The 21,672-nt window shown below is 36.8% G+C and overlaps 1 protein-coding gene and 1 pseudogene across 1 annotated transcript in view; one reads left to right on the plus strand and one right to left on the minus strand.

Moving 5' to 3' along the window:
* The window catches only part of CUNH21orf91 (chromosome unknown C21orf91 homolog), a 37,195-nt gene that overhangs the window by 10,405 nt on the left and 5,118 nt on the right, over positions 1-21,672 (plus strand). The window contains exons 3-4 of the mRNA XM_006165801.3: positions 19,268-19,804; positions 20,752-20,814. Of these exons, the coding sequence (XP_006165863.1) occupies positions 19,268-19,804; positions 20,752-20,814 (600 nt within the window). The remainder of the gene's footprint in view (positions 1-19,267; positions 19,805-20,751; positions 20,815-21,672) is intronic.
* Positions 1,116-1,712, minus strand: LOC106733544 (PEST proteolytic signal-containing nuclear protein pseudogene; annotated as a pseudogene).

Consider the following 21,672-nt stretch of genomic DNA (forward strand, 5'->3'; position numbering starts at 1 on the left):
TCTGCAGGTAAATCTTCTTTAGTGTCTCGGTTGGCCACTTCAGCCTGTTTCCCCTTTGCTCCCCTTTTCCCTTTTGTTTGCACTCTCTTGTCTGAAGATTTATCCTTCCCTGCCGCCTTTTTTGGCTTTGTCTCCACTTTTGCAGGAGGTTTAGCTGACAACCTCACTGATCTCTTGGGCTCTTCGTTGGCCCCCCCTCGGCTGAGCTGACCTTCTACTTGGGCATCTTGGCTGCGGACAGGATGTTTACTGGGTGCCTGATGAGACTGCGGTGCACATAGAACCTTTGCGGAGTTGAGCAGATAAACCCTACAGCTCCTCCTGCCACCGGAACTGCAGGAACTCGCGCGGTACATAGATATTAATAAGCGTTAAGTCTTCTTGCTGGATTACCCCATTTATTATTATAAAATGTCCTTCTTTGTCTCTTCTTACAGTCTTTGTCTTGAAATCTGTTTTGTCTGAAATCAATATCGCTACCCCAGCCCTTTTTTGAGTTCCATTTGCATAGAATATCTTTTTCCAGCCCTTTACTTTTAGTCTATCTATGTCTTTATCCATAAGGTGAGTTTCTTGTAGGCACCAGATAGAGAGTTTCTGTTTTTTTATCCATTTGGCCAGTCTGTGTCTCTTAATTGGAGAATTTAATCCACTGACATTCAGTGTAATTATTGATATTTTCGTACCTGTTCCTATCATTAAGTGAGCCATTTTCTTGGTTGCTTTTTATTCTCGTATAACTGTCTGTCTGACTTTTTAGTTTTCCTGGTATAGCACTCCCTTCAGAACCTCTTGAAGAACAAGCAGGTCTGGAGTTGGTAAATTCCTTCAAATTTTGTTTATCTGAGAATGTTTTTTATCTTTTTTTCCCATATGTAAGATAATCTTGCTGGGTATAGTATTCTTGGTTGAAATTGTTTTTCATTCAACTTTGACTATAATTCCCCATTCTTTCCTTGCCTGCATTGTTTCCACCAAGAAATCTAATTTTAGCCTGACGGGGTGACCTTTGGAAGTAACTTGACATTTCCCTCTTGCCAACTTTAGTATCTTGTCTTTGTCTGTTGTTTTTGCCAGTCTGGCTATGATGTGTCTTGGAGAGGATCTTAAAAAGAAAATGAAAAAGAAAAAAGTGGCTCCAAAGAGAGTCTTATACTATCATTTAAAAAACGAAACTGTTCCTTTTAACTTTACACCCACCCCACACTCCAATTTCAAAACACATTATTTAATTGTCTTGGTCATGAACATTTGCAAGATGAGATTTTATATTTCGCTCCCATAGCTTCTGGTTATCAGAAAACCTATGCTTTCCTTTATTGAAGGAGTTTGGTACAGCTGACATTGGTGTATCCCTTCCTATATTCTTCATCCTCATCTTTGCTTCTGGAGATATTTCCTCTGGTTCACTGTCTTTATCTTCATTATAGTCACTGCTACTGTAAGGGTTTTTGGAGCAAGGGTTGGAATACTTTCTTTAGGCTTACTTGATCCAAGTTTGATGGATATGGCTGATGCTTTCTTTGCTATCTGACTACCTATGGCAAATCCAAACTTGGAGATCTTTGTAGGCTTTGTTGGAAGGTCTACAGCTTCTTCTTCAGCTGATCGCTTCTCAGCACTGCGACTGGAACTTTCCCCTCCATTACTCCTGCGGTTCCAGCTCGCTGCGGCTTTTTAGGCTTCTCCTCTCCCGCCTTCCCATCCACCATTTTCTCCGCCAGGGCCTCCCCTGCAACCACGCCAAGGACTTCGTCCAGAGTTATCAAAATGTTGTTCGAACTCATTCTGTTGCTAATAACAAAAAATACCTGGAACTTGGGTGATTTATAAAAATAGAAGTTTATTTAGTTCACAATTTGGAAACCCAAAGTTGAGGGTCCACAACTAGTGGGTTTTTCTTGTTGGTGATATTGCAAGGCTGTGCAGGGTGTCACATTATAGAGAATAAGAACATTCTTTGTGTCTATCCATGTGAGTCTGTAGTCTCATTCCCTCTCCTTTATAATCACATAGGGCGTGAATCACAAGTCCCCCATCCTAATTACTTTATCAGTGTCAAAGGCCCCACCTTTGTATAATGAAGGTGTCAAGTTTTCCCTAATACTTTCAGAGTACAATTGAGTTCTAACACGAGTGTTGGGAGTGGCACACCCAAACCATAATATCCCATCCATGCCCCTCCAAAAAACTTCTCACATAAAAATCATTTCGCTCAAGTCAAGTTACTAGCCTTGAAAGTCTCAACTTGTTTCAACACTGAGTCAAAAGTCCAAGTCTCATCAGAAATTCAACGCCAGCTCTTTTCAGCCATGAACCTGTGAACTCACATTAAATTTAACACTGGCACCATGGTGGTGCAGGCAGTAGGGGCACAGCTGTGTGATGCTAGAAGCCGTATGTGTAGAGTCCAGCTTCCTCTTCTGGGTTTACCTGAACACACTGGAGGTGCCTGTGATTCTGGCCAACTGCAGGGCTGAGTGGAGAATTATAGTGTGAAGACCCTGTCAAGGGTGCCCACTTTCTACACACAGACACTGTGCCTCTCTTTCTTTCTCTAAGGAAATATATAAATAAAATGTAAAAAGAAAATTTAATAAATACTAAAAGCACCTTGAGTATAATTAATGATGTTTTTTATATCTTAAACTCATGGTGACTGGTGGAATAATAGCTTCCCATATATTTAAGGAATGATCATAACTAATCAGTTACTAAGCTGATTTGAAAATAAATTCCATTCGTTGAGGGAATTTGGTTGTAGTACTAGGAAAAAGGAGTATTTAACATTAATGTGAAATATCCCTTTACTCATGCATTTGTATTGGTATCTTCAAATACTGAAGATATCTAGTATCTTTCTTTGGAACAAGGAAAAGGAAAATCACTCTAAAGTTTTTATATACTTACTACTACCTCACTAACACTGTTAATAGTATTTACCCTGAGAACATTTTGTGTTAATTTATTAAGTCCCTTTCATACTTTTGACTGTGTTACTTTGGCTAAACAGATTATTTTCATTTATCCTGATCAAAATTTTGGCTATATTTCTGCTACAAAGTAGAATAAATACAGTATAGGTATAATATAATTGAGCTTATAATTTTTACATAACATCAGAAAGATCTCTAGAAAAGATAGTTTGGGGTTACCAGTGTATTTACTAAGAAAAGTCAGTTAAAGGAACCAGCAGGTGGTATAGCAGTTATATTTCTGGGACCCCTCATGCCCCATCACAGTTTGAGTCCTAGATCCCGTGGCTTGAAAATCACACCAGGCGTGTGTTGCATGCATACCCAGGATCTCAGGAAGAAAAATAGAGGAAAAGGGATTGTGGCAGGACCATCAGCCCGGGGGGTTATTTCTCACTTTTCCTTCTCAACAGTCTCTCTGGTGAGCGCACACATCCTAAGATAAAAACTTATTAAAAAAAGAAAAGTCAGTTCAAGGCCAGCTGATAGTGTGGTGATCAAGGCAGCTAGATACCACATGATGACAGTGCGGTTTGAGTCCCAGACCCAGCAGCTTGAAAAACACTCAGGCACATATGGGTGTGTAGCCAAAATCCCGAGAGGAGAATGGAGGAGAAGGGGTAGCAGTGTGGCCATACCTTCTGGGGAGGAGGGAGGGTGCCCACTTTTCTCTCTAGTGAGTGCACATACACTATAGCAAACAAACAAAAATGAAGAGAAAAGTCAATTTGGGATTACCAGCAAATGTATTAACTAAATGTATCAGATAAATATTAGTCATAAATATTTTGAGAAAGAAAATAAAACTTCACAATTCTCAGTGGTTAAGGCTGAATATAGAACAGTTTAATTTCATACTTATGGCCTCTGCCTTTCTTCCTCCCACTCTTCTTAATTCATCTATTTAGCCTTTCCTCCATTTGTTTTGTCTTCTACTGAGTTATCAGCTTGCCAGCCCTGCAGTTATCTTCCATGTAACCTGGCACATTGGCTAAAAGATTGATTAGCAAAAATGCTCCTTTCTCTTTCTTTAAAAGAAAAACAGTCAAGAAAAAAAAAACCTTTCCTCTTTTTCTCTTAAACTATTGCTCTTAAAAGAGCAATATTGGGAACCAGCAATTAGCGTAATGGCTATGTTGCGTGCCTCCCACGTAGTCGACCGCGGTTCGTGTCCCGGGCCCGGTGGCTTAAAACTTACGCCGGGCGCGTGTGCATGCGTGCCCATGATCCCGAGAGGAGAGTGGAGGAGAAGGGATTGTGGCGTGACCATCCCCCCTGGGGGGTGATTTCTCGCTTTCTGTCTCTCTGTCTCTCTCTGTCCGCCCTATAGCAAAAAACCTCTCCAAAAAAAAAAAGAGCAATATTATTTTAAGGTGTCTTCTTTCTGTCCTCCCAACTTAATTCTTATCTCCTTGTAACCTTTCATCCTCTGCTCACCAGTGAGCTCTTAACTATCAACTCAATAAACATAGTTTCATGTTTTAACAGTTTTCAAACTCTTATATTTAACATTTCCGACTTTCTGAAAATACCTGCTCCCTGAATTCTGTGATAAAGTAGCTCTGGTGTAGTTAAATTTGCAAAGGTGAATTGGGCTGTGGACTAGCTGCAGCCCTGTCACCCTCACAACTCCCCATCCTCCCCACACATACCCTCTCTGGGTTTTATTCTCTTCCAGTCTGCTCCCTACTTGTCATTCCCTGTTATGACATAGTCCAGGCTGTTATTCCTACTTACCTATATTACCTTAAGAACCACGTGATTGTTTTCATAGACTTAATCCTCTTTTCTTCATCCACACTTGGGGTCTTTTCCATTATTACCACCAGAAAAGTCTTTAAAGTACAAATCTAATCATGCTGTTTATTTTCTTAGAACTCTTCAATGACTCCTTGCCATTTCCTTCAGGTTAAGCTATTAACTCCCCAACATGGTATGTGAGACATTCCGTGACCACCTTCATCTTTCATCACCCTTTCAGAGGCACTCTACAAGTCAGTCATGCCCTCCCCTACTCCATACTTGTCTATGTAGTTCTGTTTAACTCATTTCCTCTATTCTAAACTCCATTTACGACTTCGTCTTTCAAGTCTATTGCCTTACTTTTGTAGTACATTTATTAAATGAGAGGGGCTGATAAATAACATCATTGCTTGTTACACAGACTTGGCTTTAAGAATGAGAAAAGGTGAATGTAGGGACACTATAGATAGATAGATAGATAGATAGATCGATAGATCGATAGATAGATCGATCAAGGTCAATACATGATGCAATGCAAATATTAGTGTTAATTCACCTTGAAGTGTAGATGCATTTGGTTTTCATCTCATCTGAAAAGATGAAATACTACTTAAAGTATTGCTGTGGTTCATTTGCATATTGAACAGGTTCCCCGTTAATGAAATGGTTTAACGTTTTATGTACATTTAGATTTGAATTTATCCTGAGTTAACCTTTCTGTAATATGGTTTCTGGCAAATTTTCTGCTTCAACTTCCATCATTTATCTCATGTCTCATGTAGCAGCTGCCTAGCAAATTTTTTTACCACTGCTTTTATTGTATTTGTTTTGTTTTGGTTTTCTTTAGATCAACAATAAGGATTTTATTCATTCATTAACATCTTTTCCTTCACTCTCTTGGAAGTCTTTGGGTCTCCAAAGAGAGATGCCAGATTATCTCTACCAGGGTTGTGATTTTACTTTGGAAGGATGTGGGCACTTCCATTTCTGGGTTAAATACTTTGCTAGATATATTATTAAGATAATTCTTACAATCCAAAAAATTTAGAATTTTAGGATGTTTTAGGAATATGTCTTTTACCATTTCAGTATCTTAATTTTTTTGTTTCACCTAAGTGGAACATTCAGTTCAATACCTAAAGCCTAATTTGTCTTAGACTTATGTTCTTTCTCATACCAAAGTAGGATCTTCACATTGTTTCTGTTTTTTTCTGTTAAAAATTTTCACTACTTAAGATGATAAAAGATTATAGTTTTTGCCTAAAATCCATTTTTTCATTGAAACAGCAAAGTATGCCTTTTATAAGTAAATTGAAGTACAGAAGGAAAAAGAAAATTAAGATTTATAATCCCACCTATTTAGTGATAATCGCAATATTTTTTATATGTTCTAAATTTTCTGCAGTAGGACATGGGAGGGGAAGAAGTGGATTATGTTTTAAAAAAGTGAAACCAGGCTATGTATACCATTTAATAACCAGCGTTTTTGTTTAATACATTGTACTAGAAACATCTTTTTCATGTGAATAAGTACAATGTTACATTAATTTTTTTAGATTGTATCAATTATATCCCATTGTACCATAATTAGTTTCACTATTATGCCATTGATAAATGTTTGGGATACTTTTAATATAGCAGTACTAAACATTTATATATATATATATATATATATATATATGTCTTTTTTTGCTTGTCTGATTAAATTCCCATTGCATGGTAGCTTAAATTCCCAGAGGTAGACTTGTGGGTCAAAGGCATGCCCCAATTTGTAGTCCTATCATAAGTTTTAATGTGTTCTATTACTGCTGAATTCACATGTATTCTTTCACTTAAAAAACTACTTGTGGGACAGCTGGCGGCATAATGGTTAAGGCTGTTGGATCCCACACACAGTTCAAATCCCAGACCTAGCAGCTTGAAAAATACTGGAAACATGCACGTGCATATCCAAAATCCAAAAAAGAGAGAAATGGAGAAGGGATTGTTAGGTGACCATTCCTCACAGGGGCAATGCTTTCTCACTTTTACAATCTTAGTTCTCTGATTCTTTTGTTTAGATTACAGAATTCCTATTAGCACTTATGACAAAGGCCACAGTATTTAAAGATTTAACTCCTACTAGCGGTAAAATCGAGGCCTCTAGGTGTAAGACAGTATATTGTTGTTCTAACAATATTTCCCTTTTTTCTGTGTGTATCGTAGTATCATTTAAAAAATTGCTGAGAGGAATATGATTGAAGGATAGACTGTCTAAAGTATATGTTGGTATAGTACTGCATTTATGTAGTTCACATTGGTCTGAACTATAATTTCTTGTTTCCGATTTTGCATTTGCAGTGTGATTCATCAATTATTACTGTGTTTCCTTTTTTTAGTTTTAGTTTTCCTACCAAATGGTTGGTGAGTTGTAATTATTATTCTTCAAGTCAACCTTAATTTTTTCCACTTACTACCTACAGTATTAGTTATAAATGCTTCAAATTTACTAGGTAGTACATATTTATTAGAAGAAGCTGAGTTGCAAAACTGATTTTTTTTTTTAAATAGTCACAGGTCAGCTTTTTATTTCATTTTTCTTTGTAAAAATATAAATCAGTTTCTCAATCAGAACTTTTAAATAGACAGCAGTTTGGGAAATGAAAATTAGTAAGTTCATATGGTTATCACATTTCTTACGTTTAAGCCCATAAATTTGTCTTGTCAGAATGATTTGCCCCCATTAATCTGATTATTATTGTGAAGGCATTTTTTCTCCTATCTTGTAAGTAAAATTTATATCCTTAATCTTGTCTATCATTGGGAAACTTTTATTTTTCCTGTAAGTCAATGTCTCCATATGCCACATGTAAGTGGATATTTAAAACTGATCAAGTCATATTATAGTTCATTTGCATAGTTTTTAGGAGCTGCTATGACAGTTTCATGCATAAGAAATTTTAGAATAAATGTCATTACATTCAATTACAATTTTTTAGGGGGAAAATGGAACAAGTAGAGTTACTTGGGTCAGTGGGCTTGTTGGCTTAAGACTTTATAATCAACTAGTTGAGCCACTTAAAATTTATATTCTAAAATTGATGTCTTTTAATGTAGCCAAAAAATTAATTTCTTTTACTATGTCAGAAAAATATTTAGCTTTTTATATTCTGTGCTGCTGTGAGTTTGGTATTCCATAGGAATCCATCAGTAAGTTTTCTAAAGAAATAGATGGCTTCCAGCCATTATCTCTTTTGGAGTACCCTTTTGAGTAATTACCTATGAACAAGTTGCACTGTCCAGTTCAGTAACCTAGGCACAATTTGTTTATTTAAGGTTAAGTTAATTAAAACTAAATAAAATCAAAACTTTAGTTTCTTATTTGTAGTAACTACATTCAATACTTAATAGCCACTTGAAGCTAGTTAGTGGCTGCCATGTTGGAGAACTCAGACACAATATTTCCATTGTCACAGGAAGTTCTGGTGCACTTTGCTGGTTTAAAAACAGGTAGCTAAATTAGGAGAAGAATTGAGTGTGGATTGTTATTTTTTGTACCCGTTTAGCAATAAGACAGTTGTTATGTAGGTGTGTTTCCCAACTTTCCAACTGTTAGAATGAAAAAGTAGAATTCACTGAGATATTTTCTTTTTGACGAGTCACTTGCAATTTATACATCCCATCAGTACAAAAACTAATTCTCTTCGGTTTTCTTGGATTTCAGGTTGAGGTTTATCTTTCAGCATTACCTGTTAGAACTCCTAGCTTCCTGAAATTTGCCTTTCTAATTCTTTTATTGGATTAAGCTGCTTTGATTAATGGCTTCATCCTTTTCTTACCACACACAAAATCTTTAAATGGCATAAACATCTCTAAGCTGAAATCTGTTGTCTGAAGACCGCCTGTTGGTGTATCTTTCTTTAGGGCATTACTTCTCAAAATGTAAAAAAAGCAAGTTGCTGAACCTATCTGTTGTAGTTGCCAGTAATTCGATTTGCTACCAACCCAATGACAAGCAATGACCTTTTACTTTTAAACATGGTACTTGAACATGGTACTGTTTAGTCATTTAAGTGGCTTCCAAGTTAGCCACAGGCATGAAGGGAAGGGAATAGAGCACTCTTCACAGTCCTCTCTAAGGCACATAGGACAACTGATAAAAATTTCCAAGAGGCAGAAGCCCATCCTATTGCTTGTGTAGGAAGGAAGTGGGTACTCCTGCTATCTATCCTTGCCTTCCACCTTTGGTCTAATTTCCTACCTTTAGACTTGTGACAAGTTATATTGAGCATCCTCCTACCAAGTGACAGTTGTTAATAATAGATAAAATGATAATAATTCTTTTGAGTCATGGCTTGGCTACTGCTTGTTCATCAAAGCATGTAGTCTAATTGGTTATCATTGGGACAAGCAGTATTTATACTGCAGCAATTCAGCCTGTATCAGTGCAGTCTTTGTGTAGTACAAACATGGCTTTAGTGCCCATGAGGTCACAGGTAATGATGCATTCATTAAGAGAATAATAATGAACTGTTTTGAATTGAAGAGCACATGCCCTATTTTCATAATAGTAAACAGTCTTCAATACTAGCTAGTTGCAACGAGATCTGATTTTGTTTTTAAGAGAAAAATTGAAAATTGTGTGTCAGTCTAATTTGTTTTCTCTTTAAAATATTTGAAAGCTGGACAAAACGTGTCAGCAGTGTGGACATTCAGGCTATGAATGTGGGGCTTCTACATATAGGATCTTTCCTCTGTTCTTTTTACATGAAATGTTTTCTCCTTAGAAACAAAAAAGTGGCATTTCAAGCCTTTCTATCTTACCTGATATGACAGAGTTTGACTCTCTTTGTATTTTTACAATTAATTCCTACTTAAGGAAGCACACAATTACTACTTACATACATATGAAGTACAGTACATACATACAAAGGTGTTTGTACTCCCTTATCAGCAACCAAGATAAGATCATCACAGAAAGAAAACACCTTAAATCTTGGAAAATTATTTAAACTGGGCAAAATTGAAGCAATATTGCATGACTTGTTGCATAAATGTCATGTTTGAAGGCATTATGCTTAAAATTTTTTTACATCATGTTAACAACCTGGAACTTAAATCATAACTAAAATTTCTTGCCGTTTTTAAACATTAAGAAAGAACACACACTCACTATTTGGAAAACCCATACTGCCAGTTCTCTAATTCTGCTCAAAGTTTGGAGTAAAAGTTGTGTTTGCTCTCCTAGTGATTTTTCTTTTCTTTTCTTTCTTTTTTTTTTTTTTTTTAAAGTTTTGCTCTAGGTGCTCCCAGGGCAAGGGAGGAGAGAAAAAAAAAGAGAGAAATCACCCCCAGGGGTATGGCCATATTACAATCCCATCTCCTCCATTCTCCTCCCAGGATTTTGGGCATACACACACACACACACACACACACACACACACACACACATGCCAGTCATGTGTCTCAGCTGCCAGGTCCAGACTCAAACTGCACTGTTGGCTATGTGAGATCCTACTACGTTAACCTCCACACCACCTGCTGGACCCTCTGGTCCCTCTTAAGTGATTTCTAATTCCCTGCTGATGCGATATATACGTAATACACCTACTAGTGTTACTGTAATTGGTCTACCTGCGGAGCACCAAATTATATACAGCCATTCCTTTGGGAAATGGGGTATGTAATTAAATTCAAAATAAAGACTAATTGATAATGACTGAACATGCATAGCAGTCAATTAGATGAGATGTTTGAAGGATGTGTGAAGTACAAAGCTGTGCAACATCTGTGTAGTCAGCTGAGAGAGAGTGCTGTTTGACAGGACCAGCTGGTAAACCATCAGGAAAGATTACCACCCATTCATAAATAAGGTCTTCAAGAGGCTAGAGGTAAAAACCAAGGGTAATGACACATGTGGTAGAACTGCTTAAGTATTAGTATATGTGGCTTGTTTTTAGTGCCATTTGGAGTATATGTGTTCCCCCAGGATTGTGGGCATACACACACACACACACACACACACACACACACACACACACATGCCAGTCATGTGTCTCAGCTGCCAGGTCCAGACTCAAACTGCACTGTTGGCTATGTGAGATCCTACTACGTTAACCTCCACACCACCTGCTGGACCCTCTGGTCCCTCTTAAGTGATTTCTAATTCCCTGCTGATGCGATATATACGTAATACACCTACTAGTGTTACTGTAATTGGTCTACCTGCGGAGCACCAAATTATATACAGCCATTCCTTTGGGAAATGGGGTATGTAATTAAATTCAAAATAAAGACTAATTGATAATGACTGAACATGCATAGCAGTCAATTAGATGAGATGTTTGAAGGATGTGTGAAGTACAAAGCTGTGCAACATCTGTGTAGTCAGCTGAGAGAGAGTGCTGTTTGACAGGACCAGCTGGTAAACCATCAGGAAAGATTACCACCCATTCATAAATAAGGTCTTCAAGAGGCTAGAGGTAAAAACCAAGGGTAATGACACATGTGGTAGAACTGCTTAAGTATTAGTATATGTGGCTTGTTTTTAGTGCCATTTGGAGTATATGTGTTAGGAAGAAAATTGTGTCACTATAGACAAATGTAAGCATGAAAATACTCTTGAAAGTGACAGGTGAGAGCTAGACTGCATTTGAGTAGCTTTTGCTATTCTGTGAGTTAAACCAAGCTTTCTTAAAGCAGATTGATGATAATGAGAGAGTTAACAGAAGTGAGGATAACACATCAGATGGGTTAATAGCAAAGTTTTTCAAAGTACATAAAAATAATATTAAAAAATCAAGGATAAAGGTAGGAAAAGATTAAAGAAGGGAACTATTGAGTAGAAACAGCTTAACTGTTTAAAATACCACTAGTTAATACAGAAATGTAGCCTGTATAAAGTTCTATACCACCTCTATTCAGAAGAAACTAGTACTTAAAAATAATAAAATTAGCAATTAAGGTTGCCAGTTAAGGTCTTAATTCTCTGAAAATAGCAAGCTTGATGACAAAAAAAGTGACATGGACATTGTGGGAGTATGTTTAAAAGCAGCTTTTGTAATAGTTAAGATGTTGATTACACTTCAAATTTTTTTATTAGCAAAGAAATTGCAGTGCAGTATTTGTTGAACTGGTTTGGAAATTCCTTATAACTCAGCTCTTCAAATGTATCAACTCATGTATTGCATTTAGATTCATTTCCTTTCAAAAACTGTTTAGGAAACAAATTAGTGCTTAGAGCTGTTTACACTTGTAAATGTGATTAAAATGGAAAAATCAGTTGGGAAACTCACTGGGATCTTGGATAATAGCAATAGTTATTTCTTCTATGCTAATTTGGACTGATGAGGTGGATAACAAAATCACCTCAAGAGTTTATAAAACAGTATGTATATTGCTGATATAAATTAAGTGGGCTATTTACATTCTTTTCTTTTTTTTTTTTGGAGAGGTTTTCACTATAGGGCGTGCGCGCTCGCCAGACAGACAGAGAGAGACATTGAGACAGAAAGCGAGAAATCACCCCCCAGAGGGGATGGTCACGCCACAATCCCTTCTCCTCCATTCTCCTCTCAGGATCTTGGGCATGCAAGCACACGAGCCCGGCGTGAGTTTTAAGCTACCGGGTCTGGGACGCGAACCGCGGTCGACTGTGTGGGAGTCCAGTGGCATAGCCATTACGCTAACTGCTGGTTCCCCCACATTATTTTCTAGATTAAAAAGTAATTTGTTTGGGACCAGCAGGTGTTGTGGTGGTTAAAATGCTGGACTCCCTTATGGTCAATTGCGGTTCAAATTGTGGACCTGATGACTTGAAAATCACACTGGGTACATGTGTGTGGGTGCCCAAAGTCCCTAGAGGAGAATGGAGGAGAAGGGATTGCAGCGTGGCCATCCCCCCTGAGAGTTGCTTTCTCAATTTTCCCTCTCACTGTTTGTCTCTGGCGAGTGCACATGCCTTATGAAAAAAACGGGGGGTGAGGGGGAATCGTAATTTGTATAGGAAATAATTGATATATTATAGTTTTAAATTTCTTGTCTCCCATGCTACTGCGCTAGATATATAAAGTATATTTATAAGACAAATGTTTTCAAATTGAACTCTAAAAGTCAAATTTTAAAAGTTCAGTGTAATGGACTTAGCTAAAGAAGTTAGAGGTATAGATCTAGATGAATGAGCTATAGTTTATACAAAACTGCCTTCATATGTAAATCTCTATCTAAAAGTATATGATTGAGTAGAGGGTCATGATTTTGCTTGGCAGACTGAATGGTACCACAGGAATGACATTTCTGTATGTGTGACATATCATTTCTTTAGACTATTAAGCCCGCTAGACTAAATCCTAAGAGGAACCTCACTGAAAGATGTCTTTAATTATCCTCTGAGCTGCCTGACACAACTGTTCATTCCTTGTTCCCTTGCTAGGATGGGCAGAACTGCATTACAGTAAACTTTAAATGATAATTGGTAATACGGTTTGTTTGCTTGTTAGTACAGTTTTAAATTTCTTCTGTGTATTTAGTAACTTTTTCTTGAGTATGCTATGTGCTGAGCCCTTTGACAGTGAAGATGCATATGAGTAAGAAATGTACAGTCTCTGTTCCAACAAAATTTACCTTCTAGTAGGAGTGGACAACCAATAAAGAGGCAATTGTATGATCTGTTATAATCACCTAACCCAGCTATGTTCATTAGGGGAGGCTTCTTAAAGGAACTAAGATGATGATGGTGATCCAGGTTTGTAGTGGGAGTGGTAATTAAGTGAAGTAGAAGGCTTTAAGATGATGTAGGTGCTAGATTTTATGGGAAAGAATCTATAAGATGTCCATACTCAAGATGGACACTTAAAAATCTGGGATTTGGGGGCAAGAACTCTCAAGGAGGATAGCCAGGTTTCCTGCTTGAGTAGTTGCTATTACCAGACTCAGCGAGATGATCCAGTTTGGTATTTGAGTGGTAAGATTGAAGAAAGAGGGTTGTGTTTAAGCAGAGGAGCCTCTAGGGACCGCTAAGTGTGTTTAGCAGAAGGTTATATTAAATGTATATTCAGAACTCTTTTCTTCCTGACACTTTTCTTCATGTCTTTTATAAGGAATTTTTCTCTCATATATCTGAAAAAAATTTTAAAAATTTTTTGCCATTATATATGTTTACATTACATTGACTATTATAGTTCTTTGATTCAGCAGAATAGTTACATGCATGTAATCTTGTGTTTACTTTGGATTCTATTATTGATTTAGAGATTTAAGGAAAGGTTAAAAGAAATTATTTCTGGAGAGAGGACCAGCAAGTGGCATGGTGGTTAAACAGTGCTGGACACTCCCACATGGCCAACCACAGTTCAAGTCCTGGACCTGGTGGCTTGCTTTCTCACTTTCTCTGTCTTACTTTGGTTAAATTAAATAAATAAATAAACAAGTCTTAAAAAATAAATTATTTCTGGAGAAAGAAAAATTATATTACACAAATCATTAAAAGGCAACACTGAATTTTAAAAATCCACATTGTTCTTCAAATACATACCTATTATATTGACTTATTGTTGAAGCACTAGGAAACTAGTTTCATAAACTTACTTTCTGGTCTTTTTTAACATAGCATCTGAAATTTCTATATAAATATCAGTAAATCTTCAAAATTTTTTAACCTTTATCTATTTATTCCATGAGTGAGAGCGAGCCCTAACAGAGTCTGCACACTATGATTCCCTCCCTCACTCCCAGCCTTAGCCAGTCCGAGATCATGGGCACACATACTCAAGGAGGTCTCCATGAGTGTGAACCCTGAACCTTCTCATGTAGGTCAGTCTTGAGAAATATCACACTTTACCACTGTGCCACCATTCAGTGGCTAACCAACAAAATTTAACAGTAAATCTTGAGTACAGGCAATTATCCCAAAAATAGCCAAATGGTACTACATTAGGCTAATACTTATAAAGCTCCTCCACAGCAAAAGAAACAATAATTAGACTGAAGAGATAACCCCTCAGAGTGGGAGAATATATTTGCAAACTATGCCTAGGGACTGATAACCAGAATATACAGGGAACTCAAGCAGCTTGCCCACATTAAAAAAAAAAAAAAAAAATCCAATTAAAAGATGAACAAATGAACTGAACAGATAACTGTTCAAGGAAGACATGCAAAAGGCCAAAAAGCATATGAAAACATGCTCAACATCTCTTCTAATTAGGGAAATGCAAATCAAAACCACAGTGAGATACCACTTAACTCCAGTCACAAAGGCTATTGAAAAAACACAGTGATAAGTGCTGGTGAGGCTGCAATGAAAAGGGAACCCTCCTACACTGTTGGTGGGAATGTAAATTTAGTACAACCACTGTGGACAACAATATGGAGATCCATCAGGAACCTACAAATAGAACTACTATATATCCCAGTATAGTATCTACCCAGAGGATTGGAAAACACTTGCACAACCATGTTTATTGCAGTATTATTTACGATTGCTAGTACATGGGATCAACCCAGATGTTTTAAGAGTAGACTAGTAGATTAAAAAAAAAAAAGTGGCACATATCCTCTATGGAATACTACTCAGCTTAAAAAATGATGAGACCATGGCATATGATACAAAGTAGATGAAAATGGAAGATTTAATGCTAAGCAAAGCAAGCCAACTGAAAGACAGGCATTGTATGTGCCCACTCAATATATATTAAATATCTGTGCTCTATAGCAGAAACTGAAAGATTGGAAGGTATAATAGCAGGGAAGACAACTGTAGATTCTAGAGACGGTGTAAGAGGAGGTAAGTAATGAGGTTAAGAGGGAAAGGAAAGGATCAGGAAACATAAATTACTCATTTAAGAGACACAAAAATGAAAAGTTCCCTGCTGATGATGTTGTATATGGTAATGTCCTTGACTTAACTAACATGCACTTTATTCATACTGGGGGAAAAAAACATGTTATACACTGTAAAGAAGTACAGTGATTAAATGTAAATAAAACAATAGAAAAAAATAAATATTACTTTCTGTAGCCTACTGTAGAGCCTTTTGTTTTTGTTTTTTTGCCATAGGGCATGTGTGCTTACCGGAGAGAATGACAGAGAGAGGGAAAGTGAGAAATCACCCCGCTAAGGGGGTTGGCGTGTCACACCACAGTCCCTCCCCCTCCATGCTCCTCTTAAAATTTTGGGCACACATGAACACTTGCCTGGCATGATTTTCAAGCTACCAGTTCTGCAACTTGAACAGTGGCCAGCCAGGTGGGAGTCCAGTGCCTTAACCACCATGCCCCTTTAGAGCCTTTTTTATATGCCAAAGAATTTCCATTTGTAGACACTAAAGGTGAAACTTTTAACTTAACTATTTTCAGATATAATTAATCGCTGCATATATTAGAACTATAGCAGTAGACTGAGAGTAGCACCATTTATTGTTTTGAGGGATTAGTTACCCATCTCTTGGAATTGAGAACTAGTAGTTTTTGGAGAGTATGGAATTTTTTTTTAAATGTTCTGAAGTAGTAAAGTAAGCTATTTTCAAGTTGTTTCTGTTTGTCATCCCTAGATACATTGGAATCAAACAGCATAATGGATTTATTCAATCTATAACTTTGATAACTCCTTATTTATCTTATTTATGATCTAAAATAATAACAAAATTTCAGATGTTTTTATTTTAATAAGAAACATTTGTGAACTTCCTTTTTGTTTAATTTTTTTAAGTTTATTATTTTCTTCATGAGAGAGAGAGAGACAACATGATAGGGTCTCAATGCTGTGATTCCTCCCAAGATCATGGGCAGGGCATGCCCAGTATATTCAGGGAGGTCTCCAGACACAAATCCAGAACATTCCAACTGGGTCTCAGCCTCACAGTGGCTGCACCACCATCAGTCTCCCCTCCTCCACTTTTAAAATTTACCTCGTGTACAAATATACATTGTTATTATAAAGAGTTTTGAGAATTTGCAGTTAAGTATTCTAATGGTGCTGGAAATTTTGCCTAATCAGACAACAATTGGTTGAAATATATATGTACACACAACTGCAGTGCAGGTAGCATAGTGATAAAGTGTGTATGAAATTTAAAGTTTAAACAGTTTTTGTATTCAGTAGAAGAAACAAGGCTACGATTTTTTAGTTTATGTCATGAAAGCAGTTGTTCACATATGCTCATAATATTAGCATTCTGGGGTTGTGCTTACGTAGCTTACAGTCATTTGTGAGGGGAACAGTGGCCCACTTCGCCCTTGTTTCTGCTATCTCAGCAAGTCCCACCATTGGCTGATGTTCTGTCTTTTAGAACAAATTATTCAGTAATACTTTTAATTATTTTTATACCGATTTTATACCATTAAAAGTGCAAATATTTCATTACCTTACTATTAGCTAGAGTTTGGAGTTCATTTTAAAAAAATTGTTATGATTTCGATTTTTAAAACAAAGGATGAATACAGAATGTGGTTTTTTTCTGATGAGTCAGCTAAAATTTTTTTCAACTCTAGCACCTAAGTGTCTCTCCACTTACTCTGTTTTCAAAGCTAAGCAGGTTTAGACTGGTTAGTTCTGGCAGACATTAATTTTCAGCCTCACATCCCTGATTGAGCTTCAGTTTAAAAGCACCACTGTTTGACTTTAATAATACGGCTTTTACTTACAAAAATGTATGAATTTTTCTATATTTTAAAATATATATGTGAAAGTACATTTTGAGAATAACTGAGTTGGCATACTTAAGCTCTACTTAGAAATTAGGGCATATAAAAATGTAATATAAATATTTCAATTATGTATGCTACATAGTGAATATTTGTGAGTGAAGAATTATATTGGCTACTGTGTCTTGGCAAATGGAATTTATAGCTATGTGAAAAATATTTCTTCCAGAACATAAACTTATCTTGATCAAATTTTAGAAAGAAAGGGAAATGTGAAACATTTTTATTTTCATAAAATGAATCTAAACAGTTCCTTAACCTTTTTTTAAAAAAGAATTATCTTATTTTTTTCATTTATTTATTTATTTTAATTTGACCAGAGAGAGACAGAGAGAGAGAAAGTGAGAAAGCAAAACACTAGGTCCGGGACTCAAACCATGTTCAGCCATGTGGGAATGTCCAGCACCTTAACCACCATGCCCCCTGCTGGTCCCAACAATTCCTTAACTTTTTAATGTTTTTACTAATGTATATTTTTCATAATGCAGTTATTTTATCTATAACTTGTGATAACTGCTTTTTTGGCTTAATTATAATCTAAACAGATAATAACAAAACTAAATATATATATATATATTTCTTTTTAGAGAGATATTATTGCTATAGGGTGCGTGTACTCACCAGAGAGAGAGAGAGAGAAAGTGAGAAATCACCCCCTAGGGAAATGGCCACCCTGCAGTTCCTTCTCCTCCATTTTCCTCTTGGGATCTTGGGCACATATACACATGCACTTGGCATGAGTTTTAAACTGCCAAATTTGGGACTCAAACTGTGGTTGACTGCATGGGAGTCCAGCAGCTAAACATTATGCCATCTGCTGGTCCCAATATTATTATTTTAATAAGCAGTTTATCTGGATTATCTTTCATTAGTAAAAACATAATTATTTAAGAATATAATCTATTTTGGTTTTGGTTAGGGAAAATACTTTTGTTTTTTTTTTTTTTTTCTTTTTCTTTTTCTTTTTTTATTTGCCAAAGGACGTGTGTGTTCACCGAAGACAAGAGAGGGAGAAAGCACCCTTCCTGAGTACTGGTCATGTTGCAGTCCCTTCTTTATTTTTCCCTCCTTTCAGGACTTTGGACATGTATTCAGACATGCCTGGTATGTTTTTCAAGCCACTTGGTCTGAGACTTGTACACATTCATGTTATAAAGCTCCCTTTACCACCAGGTCACCTGCTGGCTCCAACATTTTTATTATGGAGCCTGATAATAAAAATTTTTGCATGTATGCACTTCAGGAGGACTAGTAAAGAAAGCATTACAATATAAAAAAGGCCAAGGCACTGTAAAGGTAAATTGCTGGGTTCAGTAGTAATTTTATATATTATATTCAATAACATGTCTCTAGACTAAGATTAAAGTTGAATCATTAAGTTCAGAGAAAGGCTTTGCTAGTGAACATGTCATTAAATCGAAGCAGAAGTTATTAAGCCACTATATGTATGTGTGTGTGTGCGTGGGCATGCTTGTGTGTGTATAGTGTTGTTGTTTTTAGTCTTGCTATAGGGTGCATGCACTTGCCGGAGAGAGGATGTGAGAAAGCATCCTTCCAAGGGAGATGACCATACTTCAGTCGCTTTTCCACTCTCCTCTCAGGATTTTGGGCATGCACACATACATACCCAGTGCACTTTTCAAGGCTCTGGGTCTGGGATTTGAACCTCACAAAACTTGTGTAGGATCCAGATCCAGCTGCTATAACTGTCATGCCACCCAGCTGGCCCAATATATTATTAATGCCAACATTTCTTCACATTTTTCTTCTAATTTAGAGCCACATGTCCATGTTCTACTAAGATTTGTATATTAAAGTAATTTATACAAAACATAAAATTTTATTTTGTTTCTTTTTTTCTTCTATAGGAGTACCAAAATCTAATCTCTTGCACACCAGTTCATTAAGGGGCCATAAAGACTGCTTTGAAAAATACCATTTAATTGCAAACCAGGATTGTCCTCGATCTAAACTCTCAAAAAGTACTTATGAAGAAGTTAAAACCATTTTGAGTAAGAAGATAAACTGGATTGTACAGTATGCACAAAATAAGGATCTGGATTCAGATTCTGAGTGTTCTAAAACCCCCCAGCATCACCTGTTTAATTTCAGGCATAAGCCAGATAAAACATTACTCCCACAGTTTGACTCTCAAGTACCGAAGTATTCTGCCAAATGGATAGATGGAAGTACAGGTGGCATCTCAAACTGTACACACAGAATTTTGGAGCAGAGGGAAAATACAGACTTTGGACTTGCTGTGTTACAAGATTCAGGTGCCACTTTATGTCATAAGAGTGTATTGTGGCCTCATAGTCACAACCAGCCACAGAAAAAAGAAGAGACAATACCTAGTCCAGAAGATAATGTCCAGACCCAGCATCCACATTACAGCCGAGAGGAATGTAAGTAAAATAGGGAGAAAAGCAAAGGTTTAGGTGGTTTGTGTGATTTGTTTACATTTTCTATGTGTGTGATTTGTGGAGAATTTTGATGTAGAGCCCTCGGCTTTATAAACATAGTATTTAAATGACAGGTTCTCCTTAACAGAAATGAGATCTCTTAAAACTTTGATATGTTTTCAGGAATACTTCTTTGTGTGTCCTAAAGCATTGATGGGTAGCAGTTGTCATTTGTTTTGCCATTTTTAAATGATTAAACTCAGTGGAATTCCCAGACTACAACTTTTTTGAAAGTACAGCTTCAGCTATTGGCTAATTGGCGTTGCCACATTGCTGATTCCTGTTAGTCAAATTGATTGTGAGTGGCATTTCAAAAGCAAAAATCTGACATTTTACTAAAGGCCAAAGGTGATATATGCACCATTTTAAAGTTAGAAAAAAAAAATTACTCATTTTTTCTGTATCTATCTCTGTAAAAACTCAAGCTAAGGGGCAATGTTAACTGGCTTTAAACTAAATAATTTGAGGATTAAAGGAGATCTTGGGTGTTTACAACATCTTGATTCTACATGTGAATTGCCTAAGGTTGTATAACTACTAGATAGATAAAGTGATTTTTCAAACTCCTTTCGCACAGTACTTTAATATGGTATATTTTCATACTACACATCTGTGTAATACTTAATCTAAATCAGCTTGATGGGTAGTGACTGGAACTTTTTAAAAATTGTAACAGGAGATGTTAGAATCCAACAGACCTCCTCCTCTTACTGTGACTTGTGGTCAGGATTTGTAAACTTTTCCACACTGTGCAAGTTAATGATTGAATCCTGGGGCACTGCCTCATGTTGTGTTGGCAGATAGGCACGAATTTTTGTAATACTGTATTAGTAATGTAGGCAGTTTATTTTCCTGTGTTGTTGTGGTGACAATATATTTTCATGTTTCAGTGAACTTGATGACTCTTGATGAGGTAGAACAACTGACTACAAAGCTCCGACAACAAATCCAGGGTAAACAATCAGTCTCACTGCTCTTTTACATGTACAAATTTTGATACCAAAATTTCTGTCACAGGGCACCATAAACTTTGTCTGCATTTAAATTTGGAAATGAGACAGTCGAACCTGTTGAAGTTTGCAGAGATAAAGAATAAGAAAATAACAACTATTTATGAAATTCAGAGGACAGTTTCCTAAGTGAAATTGGAGACCACCTACAACTTAATCTCTCCTTCATTTTGTTCACTATCTACCATTGTGCCAGTACCATGCAGGTGTGCTCCCAAGCAGGTTTTTAAGGCAGCTGATACTAGCCTCGTCCCCATTTTTTCCACTTATGAACAATTTCAAATACTTAAAAAAGTAGAGAAATTAATATAGTGAGCCCTTGGCTATCTTCAATAGCTTCACCAGCTATCAAAACTTAGCTAATTTCTTTTTCTTCCATCCTTTTTTTCCTTTTTCCTTTTTTTTTTTTGTGGAGAGGTTTTTGCTATAGGGCGCATGTGCTTGCCAGAGACAGAAAGAGACAGAGAGATAGAAAGCAAGAAATCACCCCCGAGGGGGTATGGCCACACCTTCTCCTTCATTCTCCTCTCGGGATCTTGGGCATGCACACACACATGCCCAGCATGAGTTTCAGCCACTGGGTCCAGGACTCAAACCACGATCAACTACATGGGATTCCAGTGACATAGCCTTTGCGCCAACTGCGAGTCCTCCATCATTTTTTTTTGCCAATGAGTACATATATTCACCAGAAAGAAAAAGACAGAGGGAGAGGGAGAAAGCGCTCCAAGAAGAAAGTATGATCATTGTGTGATCCCTTCTTCTCTACTTCTCCATCCCATCAGGATTAGGGCACTCTTT

This window comes from Tupaia chinensis, unplaced genomic scaffold (genome assembly GCF_000334495.1).
Source record: "Tupaia chinensis unplaced genomic scaffold, TupChi_1.0 Scaffold144041_1, whole genome shotgun sequence".
NCBI classification, from domain to species: domain Eukaryota; kingdom Metazoa; phylum Chordata; class Mammalia; order Scandentia; family Tupaiidae; genus Tupaia; species Tupaia belangeri.